The following is a 19,576-nucleotide window of genomic DNA, read 5'->3' as shown; positions in this document are numbered from 1 at the left end:
TCTGATGTTGAACTAGTTTTACCTGTTCTGTGGCCAGGGTAAGTACACATGGGTGGAAAAGGTCACCGGACCTCGTGTTGGAAGCTCAGACTCAGAGATCAGGGGATGTTGTCACATAAGGGTTTTTTTTTTAAACTTATTTTCATGGTATCGGGGGTGCAGAGTTTCAAAAGGAAATATGATCTGACTGTACAGTTGAAGGACATGGAAGCATTCTTCTTGCAGGCTAATTATATGGGATCACCTTTGCCTAATAGAAGCAGTGAGCTATGCGTTGCAGGAAGTAATTCTGTCCAGGAAAAAAGCTGGTAAAATATATCAGGAGGCTAAAATGGGTGGATTGAAAATGAGAAGGAAGAGCTGATCCCTTGGGACCAGTGAAAGAAGCAAACAAGCAACAAAAAGGTAGTGTATGAGGTGGAAGTATGTTTGACATTTTTTGGAACAATTTATGGGAAAGCCATTGTTAGATGCTCTTTATCAAGTCAAGGTTATTATTTGGACTGTTTTTAAAATTAGAACTTCTATCCTGCTGTGCCTGATTGTTAGGATATTGAGTCAATAGCAATCAAAAGCAGCCACCATAGTTTGGTCATGTAGACAACAGCAGGAGGCAGGGATGTGGGTCCAAAACTTGCTTTCCCCACTAGGGAAGTGTGATTGGTATCTGAAAAAAAAAAAAAAAAAACGAAACAAAACGTTTCCTCCTCAGATCATGTCCTTTCCCCCTGCCATTCTGTCTGAGGCTGTGCTGAAAGGAACAGAAGATTACTGAAGGGGAAAAAGCTGCTAGAGATGTATGAGAGGCCGAACAGTGTGTACATGGAGAGGAGAAACTACAGCTCTAATTTATGAGTAGTTTCAATGGATAGAGTTGAGAAATACGCAGGAGTTGGACCTCCCTCTGTAAGCAATGTGAAAGTCACCACTGTCTACAAAGATGAATATATCATAGACCAGATTCATGTCAAGAGTAGAGCTGTTGAATCTGCAAATATTTTTAAGCTGTTGATAAGAAAAAAATCTTGAGATACATCTCTGTATTTGTCTTCTCAGGGGAAGCCCATGTGCAGGGCAAGCTGCTGTGTGGAGCTGAATCATGGGCAAGTTAAACCACGATAGGGAGTCAATGAATAAATGAGGAAGGACATCATCATAGATGGTAGTTTTTCACATCAGTAGTTCTAGTAGATCATCAGGTGTGGTAGAGTGGATATTCACTTAAAAACTGCCATAACTATGACTGGTGTTTTTTCATCTGTATTTCATGTAGTGAAGTGTCAGACATGACCTCAAGAACCATGACAGACAACGCAATGAAGTGTTTCAGTCAATGAGGAACACAAGAGAATGCAACACAAAGGTCACTTTAATAGCAAACAGTTGAGAATTAGTGTTCACCAAGGAAATAGGAAATCAAACATATCAAAGCATAACCATACCAGAGCTGGTCAGTCTTCCAGTCTGGACACGAAGATTCTACCAAAAGAAGCCTCATGAAATGTACAACTGAAACATTTTTCAGAGAGTTTTTAGCAACACCGATCTATCCTCACTGGGTTATCTACAACTCTGGTATGATTAAAGCCAATGAAAGTAAAAGCAAACATGAAGAAAGGAAGTCAATCTACTAAGAAAGTTAATTAAGATATCTTGTAAAATTTTGAACAGGAAACTGTTGGAATTGAATAGCTTCCTCAGATAACTCACATGTTCTGACTGAACTGTCATCATTATTATTTCTGTAACATAGCTGAAAATGGATGTATTTTCTTCCAAAATTTCAGATATGTCTATCCAGTATAAGCACCAAAGGATGATGAAACTCAAAACCAGCCTACATTTCATCATTGATATCCCAGACAAATTTGATGGGCAAGGTCTTCATTCTCTCCTCAAGAACTTTGTCAAACCTTTCATTCTGTGCCACTGTCATGATGTTTTTCCAGTCTCCAACAGTGCCTGAGGAAAGAGGCAGCAAAGGGAGGTGAGAAGCAGAACATGCACCTCTTCGAAGCCTGCTGCAAACAATGTTAGTCTTGGGAAGCAATTCCTGCCTTCTTCAGCATTTCCCTGTCACTGCCCAGCTGAGGGAGGCCCTGTGTGCTCTTTCGAGAACGTGCTTCCAAATCTAAGAGCTGCAAATAAAACACAGCATAGACCTATAATCCTGACTCCTTATAAAGTTATTCAACTATTTTGTTCTGGTGTTTTACTGATTTATTTGAGATCAAAGAGGAAATTATTAAGAGCAACACCTTTCATTTTTCTCTCAATGTACCACTCTAATTCGTAGAGGTCTCCTCCTGCATTGGGCTTTAGGACATCACAGCAATGTCCAGGAGCCCAGGGATGCCATATGTGGACTCAGAGGGCAGTTGGTCAACAAGGTCTTTGCTCACACAATTAAGGTGACTCTTCCCTTGAAAAGTAAGTGTCCTGGATTGGCTGAGATGGAGTTAATCTTCTTCCTCGTAGCTGGTATAGTGCCATGTTTCGGGTTTAGTATGAGACTAATGTTGAAAATACACTGATGTTTTAGCTGTTGCCAAGCAATATATTTATACCAAGTCAAGGACTTTTCAGCATTTAAGGCTGCAGGTGCATAAGAAGCTGGGAGGGGGCACAGCCAGGACAGCTGGCCCCAACTGGCCAAGGGATATTTGATACCACATGACATCATGCTCAGTATATACTTTGAGGGAAGAAGAAAGAGGGGAACGTTTGGAGTGATGGTGTTTGTCTTCCTAAGTAACTGTTACACATGATGAAGCCCGGCTTTCCTGGAGACGGCTGAACACCTGCCCACCCATGGGAAGCAGTGAATGAATCCCTTGTTTTGCTTTGCTTGCATTTGTGGCTTTTGCTTTACTTATTAAACTGTTTTTATCACAACCCACGAGTTTTCTCACTTTACTCTTCTGATTCTCTCCCCCATGCCACAGTGGGAGGTGAGCAAGTGGTTGTGTAGGGCTAAGTTGCTGGGTGGGGTTAAACCATGGCAGTAAGAAACAGTGAAAAAAAAAGTATTACCTTACCCCTGGCTTGGTACAATCTTTTAATCTTTTCCTGCTTCTGACAGGTGAGTTACAATTTGAGTTACAATCAGTAAAATGTTACCTTTTTATTATCCTCAGGAAAATATGGTAAAACCACTGAGGCCATGGCAATAAAACTGCTCTTATAAATTTAATTCGGCACCAACCTGAACCCTCCCTCTGAAAAGAGGGCGTTCCAGCTGAGACCAGAAATCCTTGGTTCATCTCATACCAAGAAGTGTGGGATCAAATAATTGTTGCATTTAACTGGTTCTACTTTACCTTTACGTAGAAATCTCCCCTTGTTTTTCTCTGCTACTTCTTCTGGCAAGTTCTCATAGTTTGCCCTGGGATCTTTTCTCATGTTCTCAAATGTAGCCTGTCTCACAACGCTGTCCACTTCCTCTTCACTCAGCTTCTTGCCTAAGAAGTTGCAGATCTTCAGCACAGCACTTCTGAGATCCTGCAATAAAGTAACTCTGAAGAGTCTTGATGATGCAAAGAACTGAATGAATACAGTAATGGAGCACAGAATAATAAAGGACGTACATTCAGGTGCAAAATTGACCAAAATTTTTATGTTAGCATAATTTCACTTGCATCAGTTGAATACTGGAGAGCAGTGACACTAGCTCATGGCAGAAGCGTGGCCTTGGAGATGGGGAATTCTGCATTCTGCTCCCCATATTACAAACCCAGTCTGCATCTCACACTAGATACCTGTCAAGGTCACCCCTGGAATCCCACCTGTCACTGTGAAGACACTCAGCCCATGGGGGTTTTGTCAGTCTTGTTGTCCTACGAAGGGACTCAACGTGAGCAACCCCAGTCTCCAAACGCTGAGGGACCAGGGCAGCAGCACTTGAGGTGCCCATGGCAGGGGCCCCCTGAAGCTTGTCCGCAAGGAGAAAGGCAGACCCCTCTAAGAAACAAAAGATCTCACAAAGGCATAGGCAGCAGCCACACAGGACACTTATGGTCAGCAATTTGAGATCTCCTCAAGTACTTTAAAGTCTGCCTCTTAAGCACTTCCTTTAGTGGAACTGTCCTTATGAACACAACATTCCTGTCGAAGATACTTGCAAAATTCTTTCTCTGTACTGATTCAGAAAGGGTATTCCGGGGTCGCAGTGAAGATAAGGTCTGTCAAATTGGAAAGTGTTTGCCATAATAATTGTCTAATAATTTATAAGACCTTGAACCAATGAGACAAATTACTTCATCCTCTCAGAAGTCTCAATTTGAATCTACTCCACAATGGATTAAGTACGTTCCAGTATAAAGTGTACTTATAAACAGCTGTCTGAAAATAATGTACTCAATATGGGAAGAGAATATATTGAATGCAGTAATACTAATTGGCCTCACCTTTTTCATTTCTTCATAGGTAAGGAAGAGTATATTGAAATCCTCTGCATGACTGTACCAGCCTGCAACATGATCCATCCATGAACTGGCAAGTACTGAGCAAGGGAAATTATTAAAACAAAAAAAATAAAGATAAATACTATTAACAGTTAGTAGTAAAACAGTAAAATTATCAGTCATTTAGGTCTTTGAAAGAGTTTTTTTGAATAATATTTTTGATAATTTGAGGAATACATACAGTCTTTGTGGCAATTCTCTGAGCTAATGTGACAAATTCTTTTTTGTTTCTAGTAATCTCAACTAATACTGGCAGAAGCAAAAAGATACTTCTCTATCTTTGCTGTACAATTTCTATTCTTATGGGTTCAGCTCCACTAACCAAGTGCAGAAAATGCTAAGAGATTTTCAGTCAAATTCTGCATCAGCGTCCGATTCAGGTAAAATAAGCAGCTTACATGTTGTTGGGGAGCAGCAAAGACATGAAAATACTACTTCCTTTTTACCAGCTTTCTTCACAAAATGGTGTCAAGCTCATCATCTGCAGCTTTGCATTCAGGTTATAGCATAGCTGAGGATTCTGGTAATTGATATTTATTGATATAATTAATCTCCTTTCAGTCTGAGGTCAGGGAATAAGATTTGGGCTCCATAGTAACAAAGATATCCTACCTTTGCCAGATAAGAACCTCTCCATGAAAAGATTAAAATCTGGTATTTTCTCTAATGTGTTCATGAATTTGGAGAAGTGATAGTAAGAAACCATAACATCCTTAGGGTTCCTGGTAACATAAATTATCTGCAAAACGATAAGAAGACTAGTCTCAGAAGTATTAAAGGACTCCATTACCTTGATCATCAGTGCAGTTTTCCATAGAGATCCCACTAAAAATGTGTGAAAACAGTCTGAAGATGACAATCATGTTAGATAAATTCTGGATAATGTAGTCCTGTCAGTTAGTTTGTAGGTGGTGTTATTTCTGTCATTACCATTGCAGTTGTACAGTGCCTGTGGCTAATTCTCTTCATGGGATTAGTGTTACAGGCCTCGAGGATACTGATCACTTGTGCAAGGCAGTCAGGTTGCAATAACAACACTAGAAAATCATTAGTTCAATTCGCCTTCACATTTCTGTGTACAGCCACAATGACATGAATAAGAGTTTCTTGTAAATCCCAGCTTTGGTAGTGTTGACAGCATCAGTACTCTGTGATCTAAGCTCCCGGTGCTGGTGCCAGAGGCAGCACACAGGCAGATTTGGAATGACATGTTAAGAGGGAGCTGTGGCATCTTAAAAGAAGGAGCTGTTATAGGCAAGGGTTATTTTGGCTTCTGCTGACTCCTGACCACAGGAGAGCTGCTGCTTCAGGCAGAGTCCAGGCACCACCACTGAGATGGGCAACCTCCTGCCTTTTGATTGGCAGCATGTGCCATCTTCCACTAAGTTTCTGCTCTTTAACACTTGGTGTCTAATTAGGGAGACAAAATACAGCCTGGCATGTCGGCCTTACGAGGTTACAAAGGTTTGCAGAGAGAGACAGAACAATCATGCTCTCAAACTGCCTTTCTGACTGGGTAACATGACTACTTTTGATTCCAGCTTAGTTGCAAATTTATCTGATTATCTTTTGCAAAACAAAAACCTTTATTTCCAAGGTGTATAAAATAAGGATTCCTAAATGCATTGCAGGAAAACTCAATAAATGCTTAGTTCAAAAGCTCTGTCCTGAAATCACGGGAAAAAAGTTATCCTATGGTTTGATAAAAAATATGAAACTGAGTGACATATTCAAGCAAAAGCGGAAAAGATCCCCCCCCAAGAAATATTTTCCTGAAGTCAGAAGACTTTTGATATTTTCTGACTTGGTGTGCTCTGTGTGATTTTCAGGGCAATTTTATCATTCTTTGTTGGGCATCATTTGGATTTCAGATCTTCTGCATGTGAGCTTTCTCTTCCAAACTTCACTGTCACTGTGAAGAAGAAGGTGAGCACATGGCAGTTTCCCATGACACCTGTATCTGTGCAGAAGATAACAGCAGCACTAAGAGCTGATCTCCACGGCCCTTATGGGCAGAGCTCTGTCACAGCTTTCCACTCACTCAGCCGTGGGGAGTCCTTCGTCAGAAATAATGATGAAAGGGGCAGAAGTCATGGGCACCACTGTAAGAAAGACTAGCAGAAGTACTAGGTCTCTTGCCAGGGAACAAAGTAACAATTTGCTGTAAGGTGGCTAAAGCAATTCTTGGTGTGCTGTTAGAAGCATACATCCCATATACACCTTCTCTGTCAGTGAGCCTTAGTGTAGCGACCAGGTTACAACTGTCTCCAGGGAGGCACTTTCCATGGGAGACAGGCCCTGAGCTATGGCACAGCTTATGATGGAGAGTCCTATTCAAAAACTCACAGCACTGGCGAGTAAGAAAAGGCAGTTCTCACTTTCCCTCTCTACCTACTATAGTCCCATTCTACTCATATTTTCTGTGTGGTAGATGTTTTTTCAGACTCATAACTTCACTGGAACTGGACACTTTCACAAGGGGAAAATCAGTGCAAGTCTTTGACCCTGACAGGTCCTGCTGAGATGCACCACCCCTCTCTGTAACAGTATTGGGGTGGAGAGATTTTGCAAAAGGAAACAGAAGAAATGGGCTTTAGAAGATCCCTGATCTCCCCACATATATGAAGGAGGTGATATTTATACCAAGACACAGGGAACTGAAAGAGGAAAAAGGCAGGATTTGGAGCAATTACTGAGGCAAATTGGCATGATTGGTTTTAAGGAAACTGTTAAAATAACATCACTTACACGTCCTCTTTTGTTTCTCATGTCTCTTGGAACTAAGTAGTAGGGCAGGTGGGTGGCAAAAATACGAGGCGAAGGAAGAGTGGCAAAATCCGTACTTTTTACACTGTATTCCAGCCATGGGATTCTGTCCATCATTTCCATATTTTCTGTTCCATTACGGTGGCCTTCACTCATTATTAGGGCCAAAATGTTCTGAGTCCACACAGTTCCTGAGAAGGAAACCTTTTTATTTGAACTTTGCTTGATCTTTTTTAATTAAAGATAGTATATTGTCATACACAGAGCATCTGCACAGCTATAAGTAGTTTCATGTTGTGAATATAAATACAACCTTACATATTGAAGAGGGCAAACATTGTTTTGGTGACTGTTGAGTGCAAAACGGAAGCATATTTTTGTTTTGTTCCTGCAGAAAAGCCATAGCCAGTACCTAAACCTTCAGTTCCTTCACCCAGTATACTCAGCTTCATAAAAATTATGTCTGTCCTCATCTTCTTGTGGCAACATGAATGACTGCATCCCTGTGGGCCACGCACCTAAAAATATCTCATGCTTTGTGGATCTGGAAAATACCTTTGCTTCTAGAACTCCTGCAAAGTGTTGTGAGATGTCATGAAATAAACGGCTGACAACACTGTGTTTGTAAAGCACAAGTGAACCCCACAAAACAAATGTTTGTGGCAACAGGTCCTCTCAAGTTCCCTGGAGAAGATCTGACTCCAGGGTCAGAGCTGCTGGCAAGGATGATCTAAAAAAGCAGGACCCTGAAGGTGGCTGACTGCTGTGCCAGTGTGTGTTCACGTGCCAGCTGGTAACGGTGGGAGACAAATCCTGAATTATTAGTTCACTTGGGCAATGAGCGGAATTGTTTAGCCCCAGGTCCTCTGGCCTTCTCAGGACTATCCTAGTGCTGGTTCCTTTCCTCTTTTATACCACAGACCAGTAAACATGGACCCTCGAGATAATTCAAATAAATGCATTGAATTATTGCTGTAGGTTACCCTGAGCAAGCACAGAGAAAGGAAGGCATCTGAAACCAAAGCCTAGTTGTTAAGCCCTCACCCAGGATGGAAGTAATTGGTTCTGGAGATTAGACTGTAGATTTAATGTCACCGGGCAAGAAAAAGAAGTAGCCCTGGGATTCAGAGGAACCATACCCAATGATTTCACAACTCTGTTGACTGGCTTGCTCTGCTCAGCATAACCAACCTGGAAGATTTTTCTGCACAGTAGTAGAGATTCAATGGAAGGATTGGCGGATACCTTAGATTGATAACTGGGGAAGGAGAAAGAGGATAGTGGGGCAGGATAGAGGAAAAGGCATGAATGAGAGAGAGACGACATTCTGTGCAATTCATAACTCAAAATCATGTTCCAAGTCCTTCGTGTCCCAGCATAGTCCATCACTTTTCAACATGAAACTCCTACTTGCACATATGTGCTCATCTCAGAGCCATAACATCTTTACCCCTTAAATACTGCCTTCTTATCCTCCCTGTCTGCCTTACTTGGTCAGCTCACCCTGGTGCTGCCTGACAGCAAGCTGGCATCACCTGAGCTCCCTGTCCCCTCGCTCTTTCTTCCATGACCCCTCCACAGGCTTCTCGTATCGCATCTACTTTTACCACAACTACACCTGATGCTCCCTGCCACTCCCTCTGGGCTTCACTCAAGAATGTCTTTCTGCCTCAGGTGTTTCAAATGGATACCTGAGGGAACAGTGAACTTCAACAAGATGTTCAGTGATGTTGAGAAAGGGACATATGCTAATGAAACACTAGTCATGTCATCTGAAAGCTGCATCTTGAAGGCTGCTGAAGAAAACCAAAGGACAATGGTAGAGGTTCCTAAGAGTACAAAGAGAAGAGGATAGCAGAGGCCTTGAAAGTACAAACACAGATTGTCAAGGTCACAAAGACGTCAAGGCTTTAGTCTTAAATCACTGCTTAATGCATGATCAAATCATTAACTACTAATCACTGAAGAAATGCAGTCTTGAAAAATGGGTAGACCAGTTTCAGAGCATAAAGTGAACTTGTACAGAAATATACAGATCTAGGCATGTCAAGACTTTAGATTTCATGTAAGATGACAGTGAAGCCAGGTGGTTGCTCAGTTGTATTTGCTTCAGAAATAGGAATGCAGAATTCATCACACTAGTGTCCTGTGTTGCTATGTAGGCAGATAGTATTTCATTATCCTTGAAAAAAGGTATAGATCAGTGACTCACATTTGCTCTGGTCTCCTGCTCGGTTGTAATATGGATGCAACAACCACCAAATCACCTTCCATGTGACTCCACAAATCATTCCAGATATCTCAGAATCACCTCCAACACTCATACACCCAGCCCTACCAAAACTATGTAGGTGTTTGTGAGGCGCAGGAGGTCAGTTTGGTTTGTGTGTAGCTTGCTCTGAGTACACCTACAAGACTGAGTCCAAGAACGAGTTATACCAATTCAGCTGGACATGAGAAGGAACCTTGTGTCTGGCTGTTCAAGCCATAGCTATGCAGGGTTTGTACTTGATGCTACACTGCGTATACTCAGAGATTATTCAGGTCTAAAAGCAAACAACCCTAGGTACTGCTGCCGTTAGATGGCCTAATAAAGGCAGATTTCCCTCCCCTTTAGAAACAATTCCATTCTTACCTGATTTTGGGTAAGTAGCTATAAATATGTCACTATCGTTGATTTCAAAATCCTCTAGTGAAGCCACATGTTCAGGTGTAGTAATTACACCAAAATAAAATCCTTTATATTTGAATACATATTCTTTTGATGGTTCCATTATTAATCTGTTGTCTTAATAGGCAAATAACCTGTAATGATAAAATGTAAAGTTATACATCTTTCTTTGGTTGTCATCTCACAGAAACAAACACACAAACAAATGAGTAACTCAGACTCAGAAACCAGTGCTGCCAAATTTTAGCAAAATGCATTTCTGCCTCATCTGGAGTACTGTGTCCAGCTCTGGAGCCCTCAGTACAGGAAAGACATGGACCTGTTGGAGAGGGGCCAGAGGAGACCACAAAACTGATCCAAGGGCTAGAACACCTCTGCTGTGAAGAAAGGCTGAGAGAGTTGGGATTGTTCAGCCTGGAGCAGAGAAGGATCCAGGGAGACCTTGTTGTGTGCCTTTCAGTGCTTATAAGGGGCCTATGAGAAAGGTGGGGACAGACTTCTTAGCAGGGCCTGTTGCAACATGACAAGGGGTAATGGTTTTAAACTAAAAGAGGGGAGATTCAGGCTAGACAAAAGGAAGAAATTTTTTATAATGAGAGTGGTGAAACACTGGAACAAGTTTCCCAGAGAGGTGGTAGATGTCCCATCCCTGTAGACATTCAAGGTCAGGCTGGATGTGGCTCTGAGCAACCTGATCTAGTTGAAAATGTCCCTGCTCATTGCTGGGGGGTTGAACTAGATGACCTTTGAAGGTCCTTTCCAACCCAAACCTTTCTATGATTCTATGAAAATTATGTAAAGAGTACACTGAAATTTAGAAATTTAGCTTTCAGATTTTCATAAGAACATCACATAGGATATGTTTCTAATGAATTTTTTTTTTTTTTAAAAAAAGAGAGGTGTATAGCAATACCCTTTACTCATGTACAAATGTATGCTACATGCATGTAAAAACCAATGTAACTGAAGGCAGCCTACATAAAAATAATTTATCATGATTCCTCTAGGATCTGAGTGACTGTAGAGTTTTCTTTGTGATGTTGGTAGTTCTTAAACAGAGCTAGCTCCACTACCAAGCTCTCATTCTGAATTTTGTGACTGAAACTGCATTTGGAATGTCTTATGGCAACTTCTGCCTCCTTCTACTTGTGTTTTGTCTCATTACTAATGTTTCTCCCATAGCAAGCAAAACTTCTGCAATCTGGGATAGATAAGCATGAACTTGTATTCTTTTCTTAAACATGCTTTCTAGTTTTATGAGATTGTTGTCTTGTGTCTCATCAATACCATTGTTGTATATTTGCCAGAAAAATATATTAATCATTGTTGTCATGGTGACTAGGAAAGGGCAAACTCTTGGAGAGATACAAGAAGAGTAAGAGAGACTGAAGAGAGAGACTAACTTTTGTAGCTGAGTTGGAGCCAAATGGAGTGTCTATGTTTGAAGGTTTTGGTCTGTATCTCTTTTGCAGTCTTTGAGCTGAATGATACATCCATGGACTTCAGTGAACTTAACATCCGGGTCCCTCAGTCCTGCTCAGCAGATGAGCTATTTATTAATATCATTAGAAAATGCAGAAGCCTTGGCAGAAATGACATAAGCAAGTTCACTTCCAGGCTTGGACATCACAAGCATTGTCTGATGTGGGCTGAAATGTTTGGAAGGACAGACTTTCCTACCCAGAATTTTGTCTGGGTTTCTGCCCCCTGCCTTCCCCTTGCAATTCAATCACTCCCATGCCCTCTTGGACTGCTGTGTTTGCCATTGCTTCACCATCAGGATATCAGATTTGTCAAGTCAGCTGACTGATTGCACAAAATGAACCAGCTGAGTGATCTGAATTCACCACAACAGACAGACCTTGAAAATGACGTTCCTGATCCCACCTGTTATAATTAGCTTCTCTCCAATTCGTCCTTGGCTTCCCCTTTGCCCTCCTGGCACATGAACTCCCCTGTCTGGGTGCTGTCTGTGCTGCACCAGAGCACTGTCCTGGGCAGGAGTGCTGCCCTCGGTCCCTCACAACCAGGACCTGCCCTCCCGATCAGATGCCGCAAAAAGCCCTGGAGATTGCCAGTGTCCTGGCCATGGTAAAGCGCCTGTGTGCACAGACAGTGCCTGCGGGGCTTGTGCTTCCTCTGGAGCCCTGGGGCTGCATGGGTTGGTTGGCTGGGCAGTGGAAGGGGTGCAGCGGGGGGACACCCACTGCCCACCCTGCCCTGGGCAGATGGGGTCTGGTAAGCTCCAGCGGCTGCAGAAGGACACACAGACGTCCCTCAGAAGCAGCAAAGACTGTGTCAGGCCCTGATCTAACCAACTCCTTGCACATGAAGTGCTACTGAGTTTTAAGACAAACACATGCCTTTGTTATCTGAGATTAATCAAATTGAATTTCTCCTATCAACACCCTCACGTGATGTCACTAGACAACAACAAAAAAATCTTTTGCTTTGGGGGATGCACAAGCTCAGTTCTCCTGCCAAAGACCCATGGGCAAAGAAATGCAGCTGGATGTCTCCTTCCCGGGAGTACCAACCCCTGTGCTTGCCCTGCCCTCCCTCCAGCCATGCCGGTGCCGTGGGCCATGGCCAGGGCAGAGAGAGGAACAAGTGGAGCCGCTGCTGCATGTGGTGAGGGGCTGCCTGCCTCATGGCAAAGCTTGTGTTTCACTGACTGAAACAACAACCAGAAAGCTGGAGCTCTAAATAGAGAAAAACCCACATCTAGAAATCGGTTGGTACACTTTTAAATTCAAGTAGTGATAACAAAGCCAGGGAAGTCCTAAGAATGCAAAGATATGAAGAATGAGTGAAAAGTGTTACTGATGCAGGAGAAAGAACAAGGAATTTGTGGGAAACAAAAAGGGGACACAGTGCAAAGAATACAGAAACCTTCTTGATCTTGTTCTGTCAAAAACATGAGGTTTTATATAATTTTTGGACAAAGGTTATTGCACTGCTTGTTTCTTACAGATCTGTGAAAATACTGTGAAAAAAATACCATAGAAATAAAGCCTTGATCCATTTCCTGGACAGCCTATTAATGATCTAATGTATATGATGGGAGAAAAAAAAAAACAAACGTTCAGGTGTGCTTGTACCAGCCAGTGACACATCTCAAAAGTACATTTCAAAAATCTATCTCCAAATGCAGACACAAAGCTGTGTGCCAGTTAATCTCCTAAATCCACACCACACACTTTTAGTCTGCTTAGCTAATTACCTCACAGCTACATCTCAAATTTCTTTGTTGAGTGATACAGAAAAGCCCAGGTGAGACTCTGGTTTCCACACCAGCACTGAGATAACCCTGCTTTGGTCAGTTGTCCTCTCAAGCATGATCAGCTCTAGTCCCTAGTTCTCTGCAGCTCTTTCTGACAGTACGTGCCAAAATGGTCTGCAAAAGAGGTGTGTGTACAATAATTATTATCTTACTGAGAGGTTAATAGAGAATTATTTAACTCTCAGATTTATCATTCTAATAATTTCAGGCACACTTACCTCCTCTGCTCTCTCTTCAGTGCCCACGGAGGCGTGCACTGCTACTGCCCAGCTTGGAGGATGCAGGTAATTCTAGAGACACGAGGTGTCATGTTTCCTTTTTAAGTGACATGTGAACCCATTGACGCTGTGCTAGTTGGCTTGCTTTCAGTATTTTCTTATGCTGAATGCAGGCAGAGATTAGAGAATTAATATAACTCACAAAAAGTGAAAACAGATTTTTGAAATTATTTAAATGCTTTTTTTTTTTTTAAATCAACAGCATTATTGAGGAAGATTGATGAGGAGCAGAAGCGAATACAATCTTTTTCTTTTTGCTGGATTTTTTTTTTCTCAGCTTTCACTGAACTTTTGCCCAAATTGTGTGGGTTTTTTGTTTGTATGGTTTGGGTCGTTTGATTTTTTTGTGTGTTTTGTGGGGTTTTTGCTTGTTGGTTTGGTGTTTGATTGTTTGATTGTTTTCCTCCAAGCTATGTGTGACAGTAGTCCCAAAGAAAAACCTGGATCCACTACTCCACCAAAGTGGTTGATCAGACTGGTCCAACCTCGGCTCAGCCACGAGCCTGGAATGAGCTACTTGGATTAATCATGTCTATGTGTTCCTGTTAAGTTTTTCTATCAGATATTTTATAACTGAAATAAACCAATGCCAGGTACATTTCTCACTGAAACCTGCACTCCAACAACATCATGAAGAACATTTTGTTCCCCTGTTCTGTGTTGCGTTTTGTACAGGAGTACGTTTTAACCTGGATCAGTTTCCCAGATAGTCCCCATGCTTGCACAACTGATCAGTCATGTTGGTCAACACATGAATGAGCCAGAAAGAGAGCAAGGCTGAGGTTTTTTTCACCACAGGAGAAACCCTTACAGGGAAAGATTAAGCCTGTTCTGCTTTGCTTTCTGCTCAAATCAGGCATGTCTCTAGCATTTTATAACTGCAATGTCTATTCTAAGTGTTTAATAATAATGAAAGACAACATCTATTGATCCCAAAACTAGATGGGACGGTGCTCCACCAGATGTTCCGGTCTCTGGCACATTGCTCTGAAGAATCCAAAGAGCAATAGCTATGGTCCCACATCAGCTTCACAAACTAGCTGGAGAGCCAACAGTGTGTGAGTTAGGGCAATAATCAATGTTTTCCAGTGAAAAGAAATAGCATGTAAAGCTGTTTGGCCTTTGGACAGGTACTGAGTGGGGAAAGCATATGAATCCTAAGGATATTATAAAATGTCAGTATCCTAGAGTTAGGGTTTGTCCTTCCTTGTCAGTAACACTGAATTGTAGTCTATCTGCAGTTTATTGAACATAGGTTGAATGTATATAATCCTTTACAGGATAAATGGTCCATTGCAATATTAATTATTAATCTTGGATTCCATATACTTAACGTATATTGTAGGTGTGGTTGCACAAAGTTCAGTAGGGAGGTTGGGAAAGGGAATCTAGGGCTTATTGTATAATTTAAACAAAGCAAATGTTCTCAGTGCTATTAACATCTTATGTCCTTCTCTGCTTGTTTGGTCTGGTACTTCACATCAATACATTTCTGTACATACTAATCATAGCTATTTCAAAACCTCTATGGTGACAACAAACTGGTGTAGCTGTGAAGTTCCCTATAGACAGGTGTCCCTCCTATCTATACTCTAAAATTAAAATGTTAAGTAAAAGCCTAAATCAGGTGCATGGAATCTCACAATAACTTTCATGTAAGTCACTGCAGAAGACATTCAACATGTCATAGCAAAAAAAGGCACAAACTAAATTAGACCACTTAAACACTCACTTTATGAATTTACATAGGAACCGATTGTTGCCCACCAAGTCAAAAAAATTAAAAAGAAAAGCTTTGTAAGGCATTTCTTTATTTTAGACATGCCTCATTTACGATTACATACCAATAACATCTAGTATTGACAGTTAGTTCACAAAATCCATGCCAAAGATACATCATCATGTCACTAGAGAAGCTTCTCAGAAGTGAGCATTACATAAGGGCCACAGTTTACGTGGAAGTCTAAATGCAGCCATTCCTCATGAAACCTGTGTCTGCTCTCTCCTCTGAGATGTCTGTCACCGGCATACTCTGCCTCCCTCTTTCTTTCACCCCGGTAATTCACAACTGAATGTGTTTTACCTCTGTGTCCTGTACTCAAGTTCCCAAGTTCAGCTGTTAATTTGAGGGTACATTTTTTCTTTCTTTGAGAGGTAATTTTCTCTCAGATAGCCATTAGTTTGTGTTTTGTCCCCAAAGTTTTCTAGCTAGAAAGAGGGAAGGGTTTGGTTCTTTTTTGCACTGCAGAAAAATGAACAGGGTGAAACTGCTAAGTTTTGGAAAGAGTTGTAGGGATGATGTCAAAGCCAAATAACCCCAAATGTATGTGCTGCATTATGGGAATCACGTGCTTTCACATAACATGAATGGTGTGTGAAAAGGAGATGTTGCCATAGGCAGTCACAAGGAGAACTGGGATAAATTCTCCTTGACAAAGGGTATGGAATGGTTAACCAGAGGTTTACCATCGGTGAAATAAATTATGAATTTTCTACTGTTATGTGTATTATTTGTCTGGTTTAGCTTGCATTTATTTGTTACTTTTCTACTGGGAAAACAAAGTAATTAACATAAAATTCAGTGACTTAGCTGTGACCTAGCTGTGAATGTTCATTCCTTGACTTGGGTCTGTAGAGTATGTCAGTAAATATTAATTTCTATGCTGTTTTCAAATGGATAAAAGAAACCCTAGAAAACAAGCTAGTCCAGCCAAAAAAAAAAATATTTTTCAGTCTTTAGATACAAAGTCATTTTTACAAAGTTAAGCTCACAGGAAATGGGACAAATCATGAGTAACACAGTGACAAGAGAAGTGTGAGAACCAGGACAGGAGAGAGTCTAGAAAAGATAATTTTTTATATATTTTTTGCTTAATCTTTTACTAGACCCTGACCCCCTGCTTCAGTACATTACTAGTCAATGAAGGTCAGTGTTCTCAAAATATATAAAATGAAGAATAATATCAGCTATTTAAGCAAAGCAGGCTAACAGTCTGATCACAGGATTCCTCTGTTTTGGTTTCAAAGACAGTGTCTTCCTTTAGAGTGTGAAGATTTGACTATTGCTGCATTATAATACGTGTTTTCATAAGTTCTGCTTTTACTAGGAGATCAAAGTCATAACCAAACCTAAAGATGAATGATTTTCAAGAGTGTGTTAGATTTTGTATGTAGAATCTGAGAACATCATGCCCATGAAAGCAACCATCAATTGAATAAAAACTTTTTAAAAACGATAATGACTTTTTTTTTTCCAATAAATTACAATTTTAAAATCCACTAGGGTAAGAGGAAACTGAGAAGAATGTTAAAAATTATAAGCATTAAATGTTGTAAAGTATGTCTGGCCTAAAAAATGTATCAAAACCAATGATACAAAAATAGGATCACCATTGAATTAGGCCTAAAACTCTCTCTTTTAACGAAGTCTAGCCACTTACTTAGGCCAGAGCTCGGCATTGAACTCTCCATTTCACACAACACTGTGGAGCCTTCTCCTTGCATTTCCTGCCTTACAGTAAAATATGCCTGTGGTCAACATTATCCATGTGTTTAATTCACAGTTGTCTGTGTGTGAACGCTTTAAAAGAAATTTTAAAAAGCCTTGAAAAGGACAGCGATTGAAGAACATTATTTTTTTTTCTCTCAGCTGGAATAAAGACTTCAAATCCTTCCAATTGCTTTCCATGACCAGCAGCTGAAAAGCATTACACCATCTATGTAGTTTTCCTGTGTGCATGGCAAAAATTGTCAACCAGATGTCTTATTACTTCTGCCTTGGCTGCTCCTCTCTGAAATTTCTGTATCTTCTCCACAAGTGTCCACCTTCTCAAAAGCTATGTAAATTGTTCCTGGCTTAGGCAGTTGTAATGTCATTTGCTTAACGCTGTTACACTTTCTCGTATTCAAGGTATTTACAAGCACTTGTCTTTTACAGCTCTACTGCCCTCCGTTTAGCCCGATTCAACTTCTGATATATCGGGTTGGTACTCTTGTTTACCGTTCGAATAAAAAGCTTTCTCCTTAAACCTGTTTGGAAAAACCTCACATTTTGTCTTGGGATGATTTTTTGTATCTTCGAATGTAACCTGTTCCCACCATAGTCTCCCATTCAGCTTTTATCCAGATTTTTTTCTTCAGAACTGTAGATTGTCAACACAGCATCTCTCAGACCCTGCAAAGGAAGGAGTAGATAGGGACTGGTGGAGTATACCATTAAATGTCACATTATACTTCATTCAAGACCAGGTTTATCAAGGCTCTTTGACATTTTACCTCTCAGTGTCACTTTGAACAATGTTGTCAAAAGCTGTATTTTGGAAAAAGGAACTCGTGATGCCTCTGGATTACAACCAATTAATGGAAAAATCTTTATTTGCTTAGTCTGTCTACTTTGAGACTATTATTTTCAAATGAGGTAATGGTGCAATGCTGGTTTTGGTCCTTAAAATATTTTTTAATCAAAATTCTACAGACTCTCCACTTTGTTAAACCACTGCAAAGGACACATGCTTTTTGGGGGGGATTTTTTCTTTTTTTTTTTTTTCCTGTGGAAAGGATACAGGTTTTTTTATGTAGAATTTAAGCAAGGATATCACAAACTATATTACAGGTGATATAACACACAAAAAACAAAGATTGTGTGGGATTTAGACATTGACTCCTCCTTGCACTCTAACACTTCCACAAGAAGAAGGATGTGAGATCATTCCTCACCACATTTGTCACCCCACAATTCTCCCTTATTGTCAGTGCAAAACTGTAGGCATGAGACATGCAATATGTAGGTAGCTTTGTACATTTATGTAGCCTTATAAGCTGCAAAATTGAACCCACTGTGATTTCTAGTACACAGATACAAAAGTAAATCCTCTGGCAAAACCGGTTTCTTTATCAGACCACATCCAAAAGAACTGTGCTTTGAGCTGAAGATTTTATTTGTCCACGTTGTTTTGCCTTTTTTTTTCCCTTTTCTGTTGGCAGGTGCTGGAGGTAGAGAAGGGGCTCCAAAGTCTCCTAAATCCACCATTCACGTGGAGGAGGAGAAGTTTATCCTGGGAACACGTGTTAAGGACAAGGGCTGATAACGCATTATCTCTAAACAAGTTGCAGAAATAACATTTCCTCCTGTCTCTCTGCTTTTTCCTTTCCTGGGGCTACATGGTAAAGCAAATGTGTAGCAAAGAAATAAGGTGATGGTACATGTTATTTAAAATAAACCCCTGTCATATATTCTTAGCCCTTATTTCCATGCCTTCTCCTCTTTAGAAAATATTGAACTCAAAATATTCTAAGCCCACATAGTCTCTTGAAAGAAAGTAAAGACCCCTGAAGGCTGTTTTATTATCATACTATTTATTTGGGTGTAATTGTGCCTCATAAACACATCTCTTAACCTTTGGTTTCAGATTATTTAAGTCAAAGTACATGTTTAAAGGCAAGAACATTATAAATCTTTGGAATTTATCTGTGCAGCTGGAAAGCATTATATTTTGTTAAATTCTGATAGCACAGCAGATCAGCCACAGCCTCACCTATAACCTGACAAGCATTATATTGCCAGTTTCCACGACAGGGCAAAAGTGACAAAGAACTGAGTTTTTTCCTCTATTTGGGTCACTGATACATACAACATCTTCTGTTTTAAAGCATTTGGAAATACTATTTTGAGTAGCCTGAAAAATACGGACTGCCATGGACCAGCTGGTGTGATTATATGGTCAGAGCTCAGTGCAGCCCTTGAGACAGCCAAGGCAGATGAAGGAGTGTATCTAGAGGATACTAAGTATTACATTATGTTACTCCCAGTGCTGACCCAAAGGTTGAGCCCTTGTAAAAGACTGAAAAATACACTAGTTCTTTAGGAATAAGTTGAATTCAAAACTCAACAGAAGACAAAATTCATTTTCCCCTAACTCTTCTGACTTCTTCCTAGCAGAAACTGATGTTCTGGTAAGAGAAAATGTAAAACCAGAACAACACTATTTATAAAATCCTCACGAAGAGGGAAAATAAAATAATCTTGGCTTTTTATGGAAAGCTTAGCTCCCCCTTGTTGCGGCCTTGTGAGAGTAATCCCTGTGCTTTGGGATGGCAGCTGCTGTTACATCCTCAC

At 40.6% G+C, this 19,576-nt stretch overlaps 1 protein-coding gene across 1 annotated transcript; it reads right to left on the bottom strand.

The window, feature by feature from the left end:
- Positions 1-1,351: 1,351 nt before the first annotated feature.
- On the bottom strand, positions 1,352-13,459 carry LOC136100589 (amine sulfotransferase-like). Its single transcript, XM_065835828.2, has 7 exons — positions 13,402-13,459; positions 9,865-10,034; positions 7,212-7,420; positions 5,076-5,202; positions 4,407-4,501; positions 3,321-3,501; positions 1,352-1,962 (listed from the first exon to the last, which is right to left on the bottom strand). The coding sequence occupies exons 2-7, from the start codon at positions 10,001-10,003 to the stop codon at positions 1,838-1,840; spliced, it is 876 nt and encodes a 291-aa protein (XP_065691900.1). The 5' UTR covers positions 10,004-10,034; positions 13,402-13,459; the 3' UTR covers positions 1,352-1,837.
- Between the last annotated feature and the right edge of the window lie 6,117 nt (positions 13,460-19,576).

Source organism: Patagioenas fasciata, chromosome 3 (genome assembly GCF_037038585.1).
Source record: "Patagioenas fasciata isolate bPatFas1 chromosome 3, bPatFas1.hap1, whole genome shotgun sequence".
Lineage (NCBI taxonomy): Eukaryota > Metazoa > Chordata > Aves > Columbiformes > Columbidae > Patagioenas > Patagioenas fasciata.
The sequence above is the reverse complement of the archived record's forward strand: the minus strand, read 5'-3'. Positions and strand labels throughout refer to the sequence as shown.